General features: G+C 43.7%; 1 protein-coding gene and 1 pseudogene across 2 annotated transcripts; both read right to left on the minus strand.

Annotated features, from left to right (window-relative positions):
* Nucleotides 1-472: 472 nt before the first annotated feature.
* Nucleotides 473-8,629, minus strand: RBFA (ribosome binding factor A). Of its 2 annotated transcripts, none has more exons than XM_053962153.1 (7): nt 8,479-8,629; nt 7,410-7,452; nt 6,633-6,809; nt 5,236-5,348; nt 3,965-4,049; nt 2,230-2,300; nt 473-1,192 (listed from the first exon to the last, which is right to left on the minus strand). In XM_053962153.1, exons 1-7 carry the CDS (start codon nt 8,586-8,588, stop codon nt 799-801), a joined length of 993 nt encoding a protein of 330 aa, XP_053818128.1. In that variant the 5' UTR covers nt 8,589-8,629; the 3' UTR covers nt 473-798. The 2 variants fall into 2 exon arrangements, with proteins under 2 accessions (XP_053818128.1, XP_053818118.1); XM_053962143.1 differs by having other exon boundaries at nt 5,188-5,348.
* A 473-nt stretch (nt 8,630-9,102) lies between these two features.
* On the minus strand, nt 9,103-13,733 carry LOC128798528 (probable 2-ketogluconate reductase; annotated as a pseudogene).
* Between the last annotated feature and the right edge of the window lie 5,040 nt (nt 13,734-18,773).

Below are 18,773 nucleotides of genomic sequence, written 5' to 3' on the forward strand. Positions count from 1 at the left end.
AGCCTTCTGACTTTATACACTCTTGCTATTATTTTTTATGTGCTTTGAGTCAGAAAGTTTTATTCTCACTTTTTATGATTCCCTATTCATTTTCAGATCTCAGTTTCTGGAACATTCTTCCCTGTTGCTCTTTCTCTGCTTTTTAAGCTGTTAATACATTTTCTAAGTCACAATGTTTTGCCTGACTTTACCCAATGGATGAGCAGTTCTCAGTTTTTTTTCTGATGCAGTTCCCCAACTATAAATTTCTTTTCTTTCAGGGTTGTAACTTTATTGGCCATCATTGGGATGTTTTTGTAGAAAGTGTTCCCCCATTAGATAGTCCTCTAGAGAAGACCCTGTCCTCGTCTCTGTGTGATGAAGTTGACCACTGTCATTATTTTGCTTCCCTCTTCCTTCCTTATATCAGAGTAACAGGCACCATCACTTAGAGGCAACTTTTGTGCAGGTCACTAAAAAAAAAAAATAAATATTGCAATATAGAAACCATAATTTTATTGGAAGTGATTAATCAACATAACTGCAAGAAGTTTTAACACAGTGCTCCAATAGATATATTTTACTGCTACAAAACTGCTCTCTGGTTGAAAGTCCCCCAGCTGCAGCAGCTTGAAAGCTGCTTAACAGAATGTCAGTAATGGCAGTTTTTCTTACATACTTTGTGCTAGCAAACCTGCTCACATGTGGCAAACTATTAGTTTGAATGAGGAAGTGGTAAACATGTACAGCTTTCAGTAGCTATGGCAGGTTTTTTTTGTTATTGGCAGCCTTCATTTCAAAGGGAGTAGCTTTTTCACTTCATGTCCTTTTACCAGTAGGCTGAGTTAGAGTTTTGTCATCATCCACCTCCAATCCATTTGCCTCTTCCAGTAACTCATCGCGTAGCTCATAGTCTGAGGCGGATTCAGTGTTATCGTCCCAGTAATCAGCTTCGTATCTGTCCAGTAAGTGTTTCTGTGGTGTAATGTCATCATCGTCAGGAGGATTCTTTGCTTTTTTCTTTTTAATTTTCTTTTGAATCTTAGAAAGCTGCTGCTGCTGCTTCTCTGTCCAGGCAATGTTTTCTATATGTCTTGACACTTTCATTTTTTTATAGTCCATTATCTGTTTATTCAGCAGTTCATGATCAACACCAAACAGATTAGGCTGCATGGGTGAATATGAAGATTGAGTTGTTGAAGGGAAGAGTTTACTGTGGGAAGGAAAACAAGTATTGGCTTGGGTTTTTTCCCCAAATATATTTCTATTTCTGAAAACTTGAGTAACACAGTAATAAATTGGACTTTTCAGTTTAACTTTATTAATGCCCTGTGTTCCCTATGTTACAAAGGAAGAGATACCACCATATCATGTGTCCAAGGACAGTCTGTGTCAACAGATTTAATGGGAGAAAGCCAATAAAACAACATGCCAGATGAAACTGTCTGTCTCTGGGAAAAAATGCTCACCTAGGGGTGAGCACTGTATCTGGGAGCCCCAAGGAATTCAAGACTTTTCCCAGCTCTTCCAAGAAGCAAGAAGCAGCAGCCTCTGTCTAAAACACATCAGAGCAATGTGACACCTTATGCTGGACTTGACTATTTCTTCAAGACACAGAGGAAGCCGTTAGGTGCCCTTTGGGGAATCTGTCACAGGAATGACTTCCCACAAGACGCAATTTCTGATTCACACCTTATGGACCATCCTGTGAGATGCTGAGGCACAGAAGACATTTCTACCAACAGACTACAGCACACAGGTACAAAAGCTGTTGGCTTTGAGAGCATCCAGTCCACAGAACCACTATTCCAATAGGTTGTGCAGCCCTATCTCTCAATGGTTAAAATTCCTTCACAGAAGAATGTCAAATTAATTTAGGGAGATTTGTCAGTAAACTTGCAATCCATGTATCTTATATCAGAAAAAAAGTGGACAAGTAGAGCAGTACTGGTAAATGCCATTTTCATCCTCATGAGACAATTACCAGCAAAAAACAAATATTACTGCTGCTGAGCATTTTTAAAATTTTGATTATCATCAATACATCAAGTCTTGGTATCTTAGAAGTTCTACATATATTTCACTCATAAAAACTAAGATATTAATACCAGAACAAATATCAGGTCTGCAAGTAACAATGTACACACCTAAGTAAAATACACTTTCTCTTATGTCAAACAATACCCAATTTAAGCTGGCCAGCAAAGATGAAAACGGACACTTGTACAATTCTGAACCAAAAAGACCCACCTTGAATCATTTTGAGATGTTTCTTCTTCTTCTGGAGGTCCAAAATCAGCAATTGCCAGTAAGTTCTCGACCTGTAAACACACGAAGGCCACACTTATTAAGGATCCTGTTTAAATCTACTTTGTTCCCATCTACACAAGAAACAGACAAGTATCAAACAGCAAATATGATCTTTTCTATGTTTGGAATATTTAGCAAAACCTCTTTAAAACAGCCTTTTCCTTATTTTACATGGAATTGCTTGTACTTCTTGCCTGGGATGTTTTTGTCAAATAGCAGATCCAGAGATTCCTACAAACTTTTTTGCCTTATGTGCATTATGAGCATTTGGCTAGGGATTGTCTGACATATATATTTTTTGGTTTATTTCTTCTTACCTCAGTCTTGCAAATCCTTTTTCATAACAATCCTTTTTCATAACATCCTGATATTTTTTTCACCTCTTCTCCCTTTCTGCAAGTTTGCATTTCTCTTTTAGGCAACTATGGAGTTCCCAAATCCCTTTTAGCATGCCATCTAACCAGTAAGTGCTACAAATTATTAATGCATTATAATATGCTGTGCTTACAGACTATATGTAATTGTAAAAATTTTCTCTTGTTTGAAATTTCATTTCAGCTTTTCTTTACATTAATCCCCTTCTAATCCATTGTATTATTCTAGAAGTTTAATTGGATATTTTTCCCTTTACTTACAATACTTAAAAACCAAGTTCAGTGTGTTATTTGAATCTGTGATTGACATAAATCTGATGAACTGTGAAATGGGAGAAAATGATCCATCTGCTCCCCAGTGTCATTCCCTGACAGAAGTTATATAAAGAGGGTTTTTACTTGTCTTCTGTGAAGTGAAACTCAGAACTTTTCTGATCACAGAAAGTTCAAGCAGTTCATTGCATTTCTAGAGAATCTGAAATTCTTTTTATCCCTTCCAGCTCTGCTCATGCACACTGCAGGAGCCCATAAGGGTCTAACAGTAATTGGCTGTAGCAGTAACACTATTATAAATAATAAGGCACTTCAGGACACAGAAACATGAACCTGTTCTTTTCCACTTCTGTTCACATCAACAGCTTGAGGAGACATTTCTCATAAAATTCTACTCATTGGTGTCATCTTTCTTTTCTGGAAATCTCACTATTTTAGAGATCTCACTTCACAATCCCAGTGACAACAAATTCCTAGGAAACATTAGTATTCTTGTAATATGTCAACTAGTTAAAACTATCAACACCTTGACAGAAAACATGAAATAGTAAAGACAATTTTAAAAGTTAAGTAAAAAAAAGTAGTATGAATAAGCCTATATCCCCTATGCAAAGATTTGTACTTCCCACAAACATTTTAAGAATTCACAGATGGAAAAAGATATGGGGGAAAAATAACAATTAAAAAAACCCACTGGTTATTCAATTGAATCTTAAAAGCACATAACATTTAAAATGTGGAAAACAGCTCCTCCAACCTAGTTTCCATAATCATATGCACCAGGTAACCCTATATTATTCCTTAAAATGGTAATTTAATTCTTTAAAATTTCTTCACTGGTCTAATGATACTGCCTACAATTCTTCTACATATTATACAGGCATCAATCTTACTCAAGATTATTTGTTAAAATGATCTTTGCAACCATAGAGAAAGACTGATTTTTAAAGTAAATTGGTAGAGCAACTAAATTATCAGCTTTTTCTTAAGTCACTATATTTGTACATTGAGTCAAAGATTAGATTTACCTCTTTTACAGCTGCAGCTCCTTTGTCTTTTATAAATACTACTGGGGGTACATTTCCTACAATCTGCTGACTCTTCAGAAGATACCTGGCAAAAACACAGCATTCACCAGCATGAGTATCAGTATATCATCTCCAGGACAAGTAAAAGGTGTTAAATTAAATCCAGCAGTACTGCACATTTAAAGATATGGCTTGCAAAACTTTCAGTCTGATGAGGAGCTATTCAGGTTGTTGCTAAGCAATATATCACTGCAGAGCTCCAACTTCAAATGCATGGCATACCAAAACTACTGGCTGCAGGTCCAGCTGAGTATTGATGATAGTAGGTTTGTCTGTATCTGTATACATAGGCTGGCACAGGTCTTTCCCCACTTCATTTGGTATGCTTATCCTTATCTCTGTAGGGATAAGAGCAGTGGGGGATACAGCCCTCAGAGCAGGGCAAGACAACTTATCCTACATGCTAGCTGCAGGAAGGATTGACAGGGGTCCCCTTCTCTTCTTTCCAGACAGCAACTTTCCCTCTTAAAGAGTGGAAGCTGTGGAGTAGAAGAGAGCATTGTGATGGAGCAGGAATTACACAGCTTAGGGAAACAGGGAAAGGAAATGGTTTTACAAGTATGCTTCTACGCCACCTGCCACATGGGTGAAGTCCTGAACTTCCAACAGACTGGCTGGATAGAGGGAAGGCCAAGGAAAGGGGGGAGAAACAAAAATGTCAATGATACCATGAAAAATCACTGGACTCTGTGTTGGAAAAATGGGGAAAAGCATCACAATACATGGTATAGCATTCTCAATTTGGGTTTTTTTTTGGTATCAGTATTGTGAAGAATTTCTGTAATAACAGTCATCCCTTCTGAAACACAAATCATCCCTAGCAATCAGAACTTCTCAGTGAATCTGCAAGGAGATCCTTGCAGCTGTCAGCCCTGTGTACAGCATCCCGTCCTGGACTACTGTCCCACACAGCCTGTCCAGCCACCACCATCAGGACACTGGAGTGAGACCTCACCCACATTCCTCTTGCTTTCTGCTTGGCCCACTCCTGTCCTGGGAAAGCACAGAAGCCAAAAAAAGCCAGCTATGCTCCAACAAAACATCACACAGCTGGTCTGACACAGCCACCCTTCCCTGTGAGGCTCATCACAGGAGATGCTCTACTCCACGTATCTAAAAACCTAAAGCATCCCAATAGGTCAGGTCTAGACTGTCAGAAGTACTTAAGAAATGGCTCTGGAGGTAGGAAGGTGCGTATCCCACAGCAGTACCGTACACGTGGAGCGCTCTTTCTCAGCACACTTTCAACATAACTTTCCTTCTCCATAGTGGAAGCAGGATTCCAGTACACACGGCACACTGAAAAGTTGGATGACAGGGACACCTATAGAAAAGGCAAATCTGTCTTTAAAATTATACATATATATACACACATACCTCATATACAACAAAGTCTGTGATGGATTGCAGAAAGCCTACTAGAAAATGTCTTTTGATAACAGAAGTGATGATATCAGACCAGAATCAGTTCATGAGTAAATCAGGATTGATCTACGCCCAGCCATGTCCCTGTGCAGCACAAACACTGTGCAGCTGTGAAATCTGTACTGTATTGGGAAGAAGTCTGTTTCTTTCCCTCTCTGACATTTTAAGTCATTTAATTTACAGCAATGCCTCCTGAAAGAACTGTCTTGCCCACACCAGCCAGCATTTTTACATGCAGACATGTGATCTGAGACAAGCAATCCTCAAAGCCCTAGAGAGACAGAAATACTCTGTGAAGGATACTGCACATATACAGCCAAAACACTCATCTTGCCCATGTAGTTTTGAACACTTGCCTGACAACAGAATGAATTCAGCTGGCAAAACATCTATTTTAGTCATGAATGACAACCCTTTTGTCATAGATGCAGCTATGAGGTACCATTTTCCATGCTTCTAATATCAAAGCAAAGTCCACCAAGCTTTTAAGCCAAACACTGGTATAATTTAATCTTTACAGAACAGCAAATGTAGAAGATAAAAACTGCAGACAACAAACAAGAATGCAGAGACTGACTTAGTTCCCATATCAGAACTCTAACATCCCTTTCAAATCCACAATTTATGACACCACTAGATACAATTATGTACAAATCTCAATTCTTTCTCAGATCTGGCTTGACAATGACATTTTCTTAGGCTTGCCCTTTTTTTTCACCTAATCTCATGCATCACTTTAGTCTTCTGCCAGTAACATTGGCAGTGTTATTGGCACTTGCTGGGAGTGACACAAGCAGATGACAACTGTCACACAGCTGCATGAAGAACAGACTAGACTGTTGGAAAGATACACTTATGTTGGTAAAACCAAGCTCCTCCTTCTGAAGGGGCAAGACAAAGAGTTTATGTCTGAGTAGCAGGACAGGAGAATTGCCATTTAATTGGCCTGAGTTGCATTTGCATTAGAGTGGCAAAGGTCTCCTAAGCCAGGTACTACAGTGGCAAAGCTCTGCTCGTGTGTACTCCAGTGCCTGATCTTGCTGCACTCTGCCACATCAGAAGCAATGCAGTAAAATTCATCTTGCACACATCACAACACCCAGGGGAGCTCCTTTGGCACATCCATGCCAACCTCACAACCTAATCAGAGTGGCTCAGCACAAGCTGCAGCTTTGGCACTTGCCTTGCAGATTTCCAGCTTGAGATCATAAAATTCTTGACTGACTTCACAGGTAGTTGCCATCTCTAACACAGCTTTATGAATAAGACCATTCAAGACTCTGCAGCGCACGTTGTCTTCTTTCCTTGTTTTTGTAAGCTCATTTTTCATTAAAAAGTCCAACTTGGTTGTTTTATACAACTATAAAAAGAAACAAACAACACATTAAACAGTAGTTACGCACACTTGTATATACAGTTTCATGCATTTTACTACGTGCATTCTTATTTCATTATTGCAGCTGTGATGGCTTTATATAGGTCCTATGTATCAAGTGTTTCATTAAGGAATATTTCTGTTCACAAAATCTTTGACATTCTTGTACTACAGTCAAAGTTTCTAAAGTTCTTTTTGTATTTTGTAGCAAGTTATGAAGCTCCAAAAATCTGCTTTCTCAAATACAGCATGCACTGACTAAAAAGCTTTGCTTGTTTGAAAAAACAAACATTAAAAAAAATTTTCATTAAACTAAGCTCATAGAAATTTTAATCTGGATCAGTACTCAGGAGTGTGCAAGACAGCACTGATGTTTGCATGGATGAAAAATCAGTACAGAAGAGGAAACAGCCATGGGAAACCAAATGGCAATCCTGTCACGGTCAGACTGGAGTCCTACTGTTTGTTCACAACATCCTGCTATTTCTCCATCAGAAAATGCTTCAAAGTTCGAATCAATGGCAGAAACACAAGTCTGTTCCTCCTGGCAAAAATAAACATATTGCATTCAGAGCTTGCACTTACCTTTTGTGATCCCAGGGTAGGGCTGTCATACCAGAACTTCTTTCTTTTGGGAAAAAGAAAGGAAATCAGCCTTATCTTTCAGTAGCTCAGAGAAATAAGGATTCCCTGTGTAATTAATATTCCACCTGCCTGAAAGAACACCACAACAACCAGGTTTTCATGCAAGTACCTCTCCTCACAGCTGGGGTGCGGGGAACAATGCTTCCCATCCACAGCTAAAGCTGCACATAGATGAGAAGGGAGTGGAAAAGAATAGCTCACAGGTTTCTTTAGATTCAGAGAATCATTAAGGTTTGAAAATAGGGCTAACATCAAGTCCCACTGTTAACCCAGCACTGCCAATTCCAGCACTAAACCATGTTTCTAAGCACCACTTCTACACGTTTTCTAAACACTTAACAGAGTCAGTGATGACACCACTTTCCTAGGGATTCTATTCTATTGCTTGACCATTCTTCCCTTTCAGTGAAGAAATTTCTCCCAATATACAATTGAAATGTCCCTTAGTGCAACTTGAGGCCATTTCCTCTTGTCTTGTCACTTGTTTCCTGGGAGAAGAGACCGACCCCCCACCTGGCTACACCCTCCTTTCAGGCAGTTGTAGAGAGTGATAAGGTCCCCCCCGAGTCTCTTTTTCTCCAGACTGAACACCCCCAGCTCCCTCAGCTGCTCCTCACAGGACTTGTGCTCCAGACCCTTCGCCGCTGCCCTTCACTGGATATGCTCCAGCACCTCAATGTCTTTCCTGTACAGAGGAAAGACACAGCTACTCGAGGTGTGGCCTCACCGAGGCCAGAGCACAGAGGGACAATCAGGGATCCGGTCCTGTAGGACACACTATTGCTGACAGAGGCCAGGGCCATTGGCTTTCTTGGCCACCTGGGTACACGTTCAGCCGCTGCCGACCAGCTCAGATCGGCGCCTCGGGGTCGGTGTCTCTCTCTCTTTCGCGGTACCGCGGCCGCGGGAGCGCCCGAGCCCCACAGCCCCCCTTACTCCTCTTGTCCCAGCGCCCACAACCCACCCCAGCACTCCGGGATGCCCCCACTCCCGCCGGCCCCACACCTACTTATTCTTGCGGAGCATTTTCCGCAGCAGGTTCCCGGGGCCGCCCAGCCCTGCGGAGCTGCGCAGGGCCCGGTACCACCGCGGCACCGCGGCCACCCGGGCACCCCACATTGCTGCCCTGGCCCCCGGCCCGGCCCGGCCCGACCCGGGAAACTCCCACCTCAGCTCCGGCTGCGGCTCAGGCTCCGGCTGCGGCTCCCCCTGTCGGCACGGAGGCCCGGGCCGGCGGCTGGAGGTATCCCGGCCGGTCCCGGCGAGGGAAGGAATGAGAGAGGGAAGGAGGGAGAGAGGCCGAGCCGCCCTCAGGCTGGGCAGGGCTCGCACACATTCAGACCCTGGCGCTCCGGCCCGCGGCGGGAGCACGCACCCAAGGGTCGGGATTGCTGCTGGAGCGGCGGCAGGAGCCGCTCCGACACGCCAGCTGAGCTTGCGGCTGTGCCGGGCGGTCCCTCTAAGATACGATTTACGTGTCCATCAATTCGCTGCTGCATCGGCGGACAGCTGTAAGGGCATGCGAGGAAAGTAAATTACACTGAAGCAAGACTGTGTGCTCTGGAGTTTTCCCATTGAAGATCAAGACAAAACACTGAAGTTTTCCACACAGAACCACTGCTGGATATTTAAATAAATTGAACCTGTGCTTTATATATTTTATCTGCGTAACACAAAATTACACAACATAATTACAGGAAAAGTGATCAAATTACTGTTTCTGCACTGATGGCATTAATCCTACATGCAAGCTGCTTTAGGGCAGCACCTCACGAGGGATAAGAAGACCCGCCAGGCCTGCCTCTATGCTTTCTGCCATTTCCTCCATCATAACCCAGCGTGTCTTCTTGGTGGCACTTCCAATGTGAGGAGTTATTATAACATTCTTCAGCTTTAACAGGGGGTGATCCCTGGGAGAGGAAAAGAAATGCTGAACTAGTCACTCACAGCACATTCATCAGTATTTCATCAGTATTGCAGGCCACCAGGGAAAATAATAATTAAAAATAAAACAAACCCTAATTGCATGACCCACGTATATTCAGAGGAGTTCAAAGTGCTGCCTAGCTTGGTTTTATATAAAGCCCCTAGCTTGGGGTTTTATGCAACAAGTCCTCCAAATGAGTGAGTGTGAATTTTATTTGGCTGGAACAGGATTGGGGACATGATTTCAGCAGGACTAGTGCACATACTTCATGTACTCCTACTAACAAAATTATGCAACTTCTCACATGCTCACAAAACTTTACTCACACATACACCCTAGTTCGAACATCACACATACACCCTTTTATTTTTAACTTAAATACATGTCCTACCTTGGCAAAGGTTCAGGATATGTCACATCCAGAGCAGCTGCCTTAATAACTTTGTTTTGAAGGGCTTCCACCAAAGCATCCTGATCCACTACCAGACCTGGGTTACAGTAAAGAAGGATATGTTTATTTTCATGTTCCTTTCTGTCCTCTCAGTATTCTTTTGGGCACAGTGGTCAGGCAAACAGAAGGGCAGGCCATAGTCACAGTGCAGAAGCAGCAGTGGGGTGTGGTAAAGTGGGAGTGGGAAGCCTGGGTATGTGCATCAGGGAACTAGCAGCATGAAATAGAGCACCAGGCATCAGAGTAGACTGTGCCACCCTCATGTGAATGAGCAACAACACTGCATTTAATAAATAAAAGGCGATATATAAATACACATGAGCTTTTAACACTCCAAGGTCACTAACATTTCAGAGACCTACTTTCTCATTATTATGGGAACAGTTAAATATTTTACTGAGATATGACCATGAGTGTCTAAATAATCAGAAAATTTACGGAAAAATTCAGAGGGACAGACTATATTAGAGGTTTTCCCAGGACTTGTCATGCCACCAAACTTTCATGCAGTTTTGTTTATTCTGCACCTTACCTCTGCTGATATTAATAAGAGTAGCAGTGGGTTTCATCAGCTCCAGCTCACTCTTCCCAATCAGTTTGTGTGTCGGTGGAGTTAGGTTCATAGCCAATAACACAAAATCTTACTGCTGGAGCAAATTATCTACCTTCTTACAGTAAACAGCTCCAACAGCACTTTCTTCTTCCTTTTTTCTGAAGGGAAAATCCCAAAATTAAACTGCAGTAGCAAGAAACAAGGGAAATATCAAATCACCAGTAGAGAAAAAGTTTCTTTATTGTTTTCTTTGCTGTGTAGCAAGAAACAGTTAGCTGTTTGTCTGAAACTCAGTAAAAATCAAGCTATTTCCCACAATACCAAGTGAACTGTACACAAATGTGCAGTACTGTGGGGATGGACAGTAAGAAATTAGTATCACATAAATGCACTGAATAAATGATAATTTCTGCTAATGATGGGGATACTTTTCCTACCCAAAAGCAAGACTGATGTCTTGTGAAAATTAAGTAATTCAAGTAAGCCATGTGAAAATTACTGAGGAAACACACAAGACAGGGCAGGGATTAAATCTTCCCAAATCTATGTCAGCAACAGCCTGATTGTGCTGTGCATCAGTGCTGATTCACTGAAACCACACGCTGCAGGACCTGCTGGTGCACTTGATCTGTATAGGACGAGGTTGGCTGGCTCTCGTCAAATTCCCACAGAAGAAAAGAATGGAATGGGCCTGATGGGAGCACAGGGGCACAGGGCACATACACCTCATCTAAAAGACAGCAGACTGCCAAGTCTGGCCCTTTATTGTCACGTGGCTTTGGAAGGGTGAGATACCTCTGCCTGAATCCTTGCCTCACCTAAATCACAGGAGTTAAGTACTCCCAGTTTTCTCCTTTCCATTGCAATGTCACCACCATGGCAGGAAGAAGTCAGCAGCCCCAACTAATGGGGAGAACAGTGAGGTATATATCTCTCCCATTCCTTCCTTACTTTCTTTCTGTATAAACTGGGAAATTAATTATCATCTTGGAACAAGTGTATGTACTTTTCCACTTAAAATAAAGAGCACTGTAAAAAGTAAAAGCACAGTGAAAAGTACAAATAACAGATAAATAAAAGATAAAACAGATACAAATAACAAAATACAGTTGCCTTGGAACTGCAACAAGCTTTACCTCTGATTTCTGTTGTGGTACAAAATCTTCATTTCAAAGGCTTTGGCTCTTTCAGCCACTTTGTAACCAATTTTGCCCATTCCCAGGATCCCCAGGGTTGCTCCAGAAACCTCAACCCCCAGCCAGTCAGCAGGGAAATACTCTGTGTCAGGGGAGACTGCCATCTCATGGCCTTGGAAGAGCAGAAGAAGAATTATGTAATCTAAGGGATATTCCAGCATCTGGTTACTTCCCCCCCCACACACACACTTTTTATTGTAGGACTAGGCAGAAGCACAGGAGCAGTAATGTATTGTCATTGTGTTTCTGGACAAGAAGTGAGTAATGCTGCACTGTACACAGGACTGCCGACACTGATTTCTTGCTTAGGAGAGAAACATACCCAGCCTCTCTTTGGCAAGAAAGGAAGCAAGGAAGGTAAGGCCAAATCAGCAGTAAAGGCCATCTGGTTCCCAGCCTCCTTGCAGATACACCAAGGTTGGCAGGAAAAAGAAAAACAGAGCATGGTGGCTAGATTTCTGGACAGCTTGTTCATAATGACTCAGATACATGGTAGCTTGGCAAAGATAGACTTCAAACCTCCTTGAAAATGTATTCTTTTCATCCCCTTTTATTTCAACTTGAAAAGCAAGACTGCAATGAATGAGTAAAATGAATAAGTGGCTGTGGGCTGAGGGAGAAGAGGCCTGAATTTAGAGCTGTCCAAAGAAGGAACAACTCTACCTTGACAATATGCCAATTTGGAAATAGGATGCCAATTATTGTCAACAAGACAGATCTGTCTTAACTTCTTTCTTTTCCCCAGTTTCCCGTATTTCTAGTGTTAGGCTTACATTTGCATCAGCACACATTTTCTGCATATTTTGAAATCATCTTTTCTATGAAAAGACTAAGACCATTTAAGTTATTACCTTCCACAAGTCTCCTGGAAGAGGCCAGCAACAAAGCCATCCCCATGTCTGCAGTGTCAGTGGAAACAATAAATGGAGTATTGGACACCTTCACACCATAGCTGAAGAGGAGTTTCAGATCCAAGTGATCTGTTCCCACTCCAGCACTTGCAACTACCTTCAAGTTAGGCAAGCTCTAGAGCAGCTCTTCATTAATAGCTGGTTTGTGATACCACATATAGATCGCTCTGATATTTTTGCTGAGAAATGTCTTGTTTTCAAGATAATCTTCCATGGTGATGAGATGAAAACGTTTCTTCAGAAATCTGAGATGATCTTCATATACTCCAAGTCTCCCTCCTATAGAGTCAACTAGCACATAAGGCAGTTCCTGACCCTCCATGCCCTACAAAAGCAAAGAGAACCAAAAGGACATGATCTGAAGTGATCCATTATACCTTTTTTCCTAAAAACTAGGAATTGATTGGCTCAATTACATGCTGTTTTCCCACTTGATGAAGAATTTGGCTAAAGATAATTACTCCCACATGCAGAAGTATTTTGGCTTCTCCCTATGTTATTCAGAAGGATGTTCAATTTTTATATAATCTTGTTAATAAGAAAACATTTCTGGCACACTAAGTATGATAACACTCAAACAAATGAGCAACTAGTTGTTACTCCTGTTCAATGTTCAATATTTAAAGCCAAAGTCTTGATAATTTGAAAATGTGGCCATGTGAGTGGAAAGATATCTTTTCGTCTGCAAGTTCTGCCACTTCTGCAATTACATTAAGCAATTATCATTGATGAGATGATCTCAGTAAAAATCTCATTTAATGTAACAGAGTTATAAACTGTCAACTATGAACTTTGGAGTTACCCATGAACATAAGTTTACCCTTTCTTTCTTTCTTTCTTCTGTCTCCTTCAGTGCTTTGCCAACTCTCCACTCTGCTGACTCTGCAAAGAGCCAAGACTGTGATCTCAGGTTAAAGCCAAGACCCCTCACGCCGCCCCTTTAGTCCGAGGCAATGCTCCCGCATCGCGCCGGCACCGCCGGGCCGGTTCCCCGTTCTGCGCCCCGACCACTTGTCCGCCGGAGCGCGGTGTCCCGGGAAGTTCTCCCTGGCCAGGGTGGGCTGAGCGTTTTCCGCTGTCCCGGCGGGCCTAGGGCCGGGACTAAAGATAGGAGGGAGCTGGATCGGCGGCCGCGGGCTCTGTCTAGTTCTGAAGGACAGCTGGGAACGGGCGAGATTCCTCCCGCTCCCAGCCCGGGCGGGGCGCGCAGGACCGCGGGAGCCCCTGTGGCCCGTACACCCGGTGCTACCCCCAGAGCCGCCGCCGCCCGTGGGGCTCGGAGCCCTGTCCCCGCCCGGCAGAGGTGGTCCCGGCGACCCGCAGGGGTCCCGCGGCGGCGCTCGCACTCAGCCCGCCGGCCGTGCCCGCCGCCCCGGCCGCTCCAGTCGCAAAGCAGGGGCGGAGCGGGAGCGGCCGCCGAGGCGGGCACGGCCTGGCCGCCCACACTCCGCCGGGGCAGCCCACGGAGCCAGTGGGGAGGAGAGGCGGTGCCAGGACACGGTACCCCAATCCCTCGGGGAGCCGAGAGAGAGCAAGGGGAGCTCACGAGTGATTGTGTGTTTATGTAGAAGTGTTTCTGTGCTGTTCGTGATTTCAGTACAGTCGGGATTTTACATTAACGTCCTGCACGCTGTGTTTTCCATACTGTCTTTGGAAACCGGACGTGGTCTGGCCTTTCTGCTGATCATTACAGTCTGTGCACATGAATTAACATAAGATGAAGAGTTGTCTCTGACCGACAGACACCAGTGACAACTCTCAGTGCACACATTAAGGTCTTTTCCAACCTATATGATTCTAGGAATACCCTCAAAAACTCTATTTGAGAGCTAAGCAGCTGGGGCAGGCTCAAGTGCTTGGACATCTGAGATGTTATCCCAGATACAGGCAGTCGTGTGCCAATTTCAGCTGGGAATATGTGAGATTTTTTCTGAGAAGGTTACTTGGTCTGTATCATAGAATCACAGAATGGTTTTGGTTGGAATGGACCTTAAAGCCTATCTATTTCCAAACCCCCTGCCACAGGCAGGGACACCTTTCACTAGACCACGTTGCTCAGAGCCCCATCCAACCTGGTCTTGAACATTGGTAGGGATGGGGCATCTACAACTTCTCTGCTCAACCTGTTCCCTTGCCTCATCCTCAAAAAGGACAATTTCTTCCTAATCTTCTCCATTCTACTACCTAATCTAAACCTACTCTCTTTCAATTTAAGGCCATTCCCCTTATCCTATTACTATTTGTGAAGAGTCCCTCTTTAGCTCTCTTTAGGTACTGATAAGGTCTCCTCTGAGCCTTCCCTTCTCCAGGCTGAACAACACCAACTCTCCCATTCTGTCTTCATAGCAGATGTGCTCCAGTCCTGTGGTAATTTAGTGGCCTTCTCTGGACCCACTTCAATAGGTTCACATCTTTCTTATGCTGAGGACCCCAGGGCTGGACGCAACAATCCAGGTGGGAACCCACAAGAGCAGAGTAGAGGTGAAGAATCACCTCCCTTGATCTCCATACCCAGTGATGTGGACTGGGAAGTACAGCTTCAGTTCTCAGTTCACAAAAGCTGTGCTAAAGTGATTCCCCTTGCTGTGCAGGTGGTCATAATCCACTGTGGAGGATGCCTGGTTTCTGGAGTCGCAGCAGCTCAGGAGCCAGGACACACCACTGCTGTGGGCATCCAGGGATCTTCCTCCTTTCACACTATGGAATATCCAGCCATAGGGTGCTGCTGTGTCTCTTGTGACTACTGTAGTGCTTTTCAAAAGAATGGATTACAAAATGCTGTCATCTTGAACTCTGTCAAACACACTTTGATATGCTGAACATAAAGACAGTCAAGTTTAACACCAATCCTTTATAAAATTGCTGATAAAAAATAAAATATAATAACAATTCATATCAATTACACAAAACCATAACCTGTTCTTGTTATCCTGGTAATGATTTTTGAGTATCAGTTGCTTACATTAATTTCAAGTACAAACAGTTAAACTTCAAAGCAAAAATTAATTAACTAGCAATATGGAGTTACAGAATGTTAACTGGATTCCTAGTTAAGTTTACTTGCATTTTCTTCCTTTAAATAAAAACCCAACAAATATAAAATGATTACACATTACCTCTTTCAGATCAAAAGTTTCCAAACTGTGTTGGTGATAAGATTGTAATGAGTAAGCTTTTAACTTACTGCTCACCTGAGATTGAAGGATCCTTGTAAAGTCCCTCTCAAAGACACAAGTCTAAGTAAGGAGGCCTACCACATTTTAGTCTTGAAGGTAAAGAAAAACCTTTGGAAGGTCAACACAGTAGTTTTTACCTTTGTATATCAAATCCACACATTTGAATGAACAAAACGAAGGAGGAATTACTCAGAGAGCCAAAAAAATAATAGTCAAAGGAATGTTATTCCAAGCAAAAATCCAGGACATATGTATCAAATGTCAAGAAAATGGGTGTGCTATGTGGTTAGATGTGGAGAAAATCAGATGTTTTCAAAGCTGTTTTGTGCAACTTGAACATCCAGTTTTCAAGCTATATTTCAGGAGCTGATACAGCTCTACAGAAGCTATATCTGTTTAGCATCATATGTGAAAAGAAGTTGTCAATTGCACCAGTGCACTCTCATGTTCTAAGTATATTTAGTTTGTAGACCACCTTATAGACCTCCATGTAGTGTGTTAAGCTGAATTTCACAGTGTGTACATCGTTGCTATGTGCATGTTTTCTCTTACAGAAAGAGATCTGATATACCAGCACTGTACAGAGCACTGAAATGAGTGAGGTCTGTGGGTACGTAAAGAGAAGTATTGCATAGTCTGTGGACTTCATCCCCATCATTAAGTATTGCTGTTGGCATTCACGTAATCCTGCAGGGTGAGCTGATGCCTGCAGTGTTAATAACGTGCTTGTATAATAGTTGTTTCTTAGCATTAGGCTTTGAAGTATTGCATTACTCTAAAAGACTTTTGTACAATGTAATGCATACATTCCTCAGGTGGGTTGTACAGAATAGCTTAAGCATGAAGCTGGATAAAGACATACATTTCCTAAGTCCACATTAAGTTTTATAAGGCAGTATTATATTACAGGCAAAAAAAAAAAAGCTGAGGCAGGAAATCTTCAGGCAAGGCCAAACCAAATGATGCATTTGTTTTCAGTGACTATAAACCATCATAAAGTGTTATTTGGTATCAGCATGTCTAGTTGCTGTAGGTAAGGCCAGCTTTCCCAGTAGACCTCTGTATCAGCACTTTACTCCAGATCATGTACTTTTTGCATATCAAAATATTTCAAAAAACCTGAATTGATGGAGTGGACTATAATGGATCATCTCTTCTCTCATGTGGCCACTGCGTTTTTGGATCCACTTTCAGTAATCATGACATTAAAAGTATTGTGTGTAAACCAACTCATTACTCCAGTGACTGACAGGCAGATGTGTCTTCCCTTCTAAAGTGCCCCACTGGCAGGGAGCACTTCTGAAATGAATCAGCCCAAATTCTTGAAATATCTGCAGATGTAGGAGTAAAACTCTGTTATGTGCAGTATGTATAATTTGCGCCCATAAAGTGATATATGGGTAGAAGTTTTATTTGATTAAAAAATAGACATAAAGCAGGTGAGCCAGGGCAAGGGGGTTGCCTCACATATGTTGAAACTGTTGCCGATAAGCTTCGTTTGCAAGTTAATACATGTGGTTCGCTCGGAGATGGGCCATTTCTCAAGATAATCTAGGAATTCCCAAGCGATGATCATCCTGACAACTACCTGAGATTGGGATCACTGGAAATTCCAGAAGATGCATCTCAATGGCGGGTTCCTCAACGATGTACATCACTTCCCAGACCTAGAATTGTTCAACCCGGTGCAAAGAAAAGAGACTTTATGAATATGTGGGACTTTGAATAGAAAGAAAAGGCTGATCACCGAAATCCTGGCCTCCAGCAAAATAAACTGTACAAAAACTGCTCGCACAGGATGGATGGTGTGAAGCATAGGAGACCCTCTGCAAGAGCAGAGGGACCTGTGTCTCACCCAGTGCCGATCCCGAGCTCAGCAGTGTCCTTTTCTTTGTGGCCGGCTCAGATAGAATTTGATCACTATAATAAAAATAGTTTTTTCCTTTTTTAATTTGGCTGGGTCAGTTTTTACCTGTAACAGTGTTACCAATATCAAGAACGGGACATGCCTTGGCAGAGGGTCCCACTCCTCAGCTTTCCCACTGCCGGAGAAGCCTTGTTGCATCCTGGGACTGGGTTTTAGGGGTTCTTATTTGTGTTAGCTAGCCGAGTCCTGTGTACCTCCGCGCTTCCCCTGTGTCGTTTCTCCCCCTCGTGGTGTCTTGCCCCATGCTGCCTGCCATTGGGCTGTCCCCTCTGCCGCTCCTGTAACCACTCCCCCGTCCGGCCCTGGGAAACCCCGTGCCTGCAGCCCCATCCCCACAATCCCACTCAGCCCGAGGCTCGGTGTCTGCCCCTGCGGGGTTCTCTGGTTGGTCACTGTCCTACGTCATCAATGGGGGGCGGCATCTGCCCTCCCTATCACATCCCCTATATCATCCCACTCCCTCTGGGGTCCTGCCGCCATTTTCCCCACGTGGAGTGGGAAGCATGGGTCGCTACCCCCCCACCACAGCTCTCAGCAACAATAAAGCCTTCCTGCTCTCCTCGTGGGTGATCTGGACATTCCTTCCCTCTTTATCTCGGATCCCATAGCGCGGGCGACAGAACCTGGCAGACCCCGACCCGTGTGCCAGTGCCAGCGGCACGCAGGAGAGAAGCAGCAAACCCGGAAGTCCAGGGGCAGGCGGCACCGGAGGGCGTCAGAGCTGCCCTGAACCGGGGAGAAAGAGCGAACGCCGCAAATGGCGCCTAACAGTGGGGCTTGCGCCGGCAGAGTCACCCTGCGCCGGCGGAGACTCACCACGACGCACTGGGAGCCGTGCGGAGAGCCATTGCTGCCGGCGCGTGGTCACGCCATCGACCAGCGAGCACCGCCACCGAGCCGAGTGTGCGCAGTCCACATGGAATGCCGCTGTGCAGGCGCAGAGCTGCACCGGAACTGTGTTTTGTGTTAGACTGAAAACGGGAGAGAAGACTCCCTGGAGTAGGTCAGTGAACTCCCCACCACCCAAGAGGGAGCACGTGGATGATTTTCCCCACGTGGGAGGGGAAGTGAAACTCTTCACGGCCACGAAGAGCCAAAGAAGAGAAACTTCCCGGGACCGAGGGCCCTGGTGACAGCTTTTTGTTTGCAGAGATCCCGGTTTG

Source organism: Vidua chalybeata, chromosome 1, assembly GCF_026979565.1.
Source record: "Vidua chalybeata isolate OUT-0048 chromosome 1, bVidCha1 merged haplotype, whole genome shotgun sequence".
NCBI lineage: Eukaryota > Metazoa > Chordata > Aves > Passeriformes > Viduidae > Vidua > Vidua chalybeata.

Coding starts and splice junctions, on each gene's coding strand:
- RBFA (XM_053962143.1), bottom strand. CDS start 8,588: ATGTGGGGTGCCCGGGTGGCCGCGGTGCCGCGGTGGTACCGGGCCCTG. Junction 2,301..3,964: donor GAGCTGCAGCTGTAAAAGAG/GTAAATCTAATC, acceptor GTGTGTTTACAG/GTCGAGAACTTACTGGCAAT. Junction 1,193..2,229: donor ACATCTCAAAATGATTCAAG/GTGGGTCTTTTT, acceptor TCCTTCCCACAG/TAAACTCTTCCCTTCAACAA.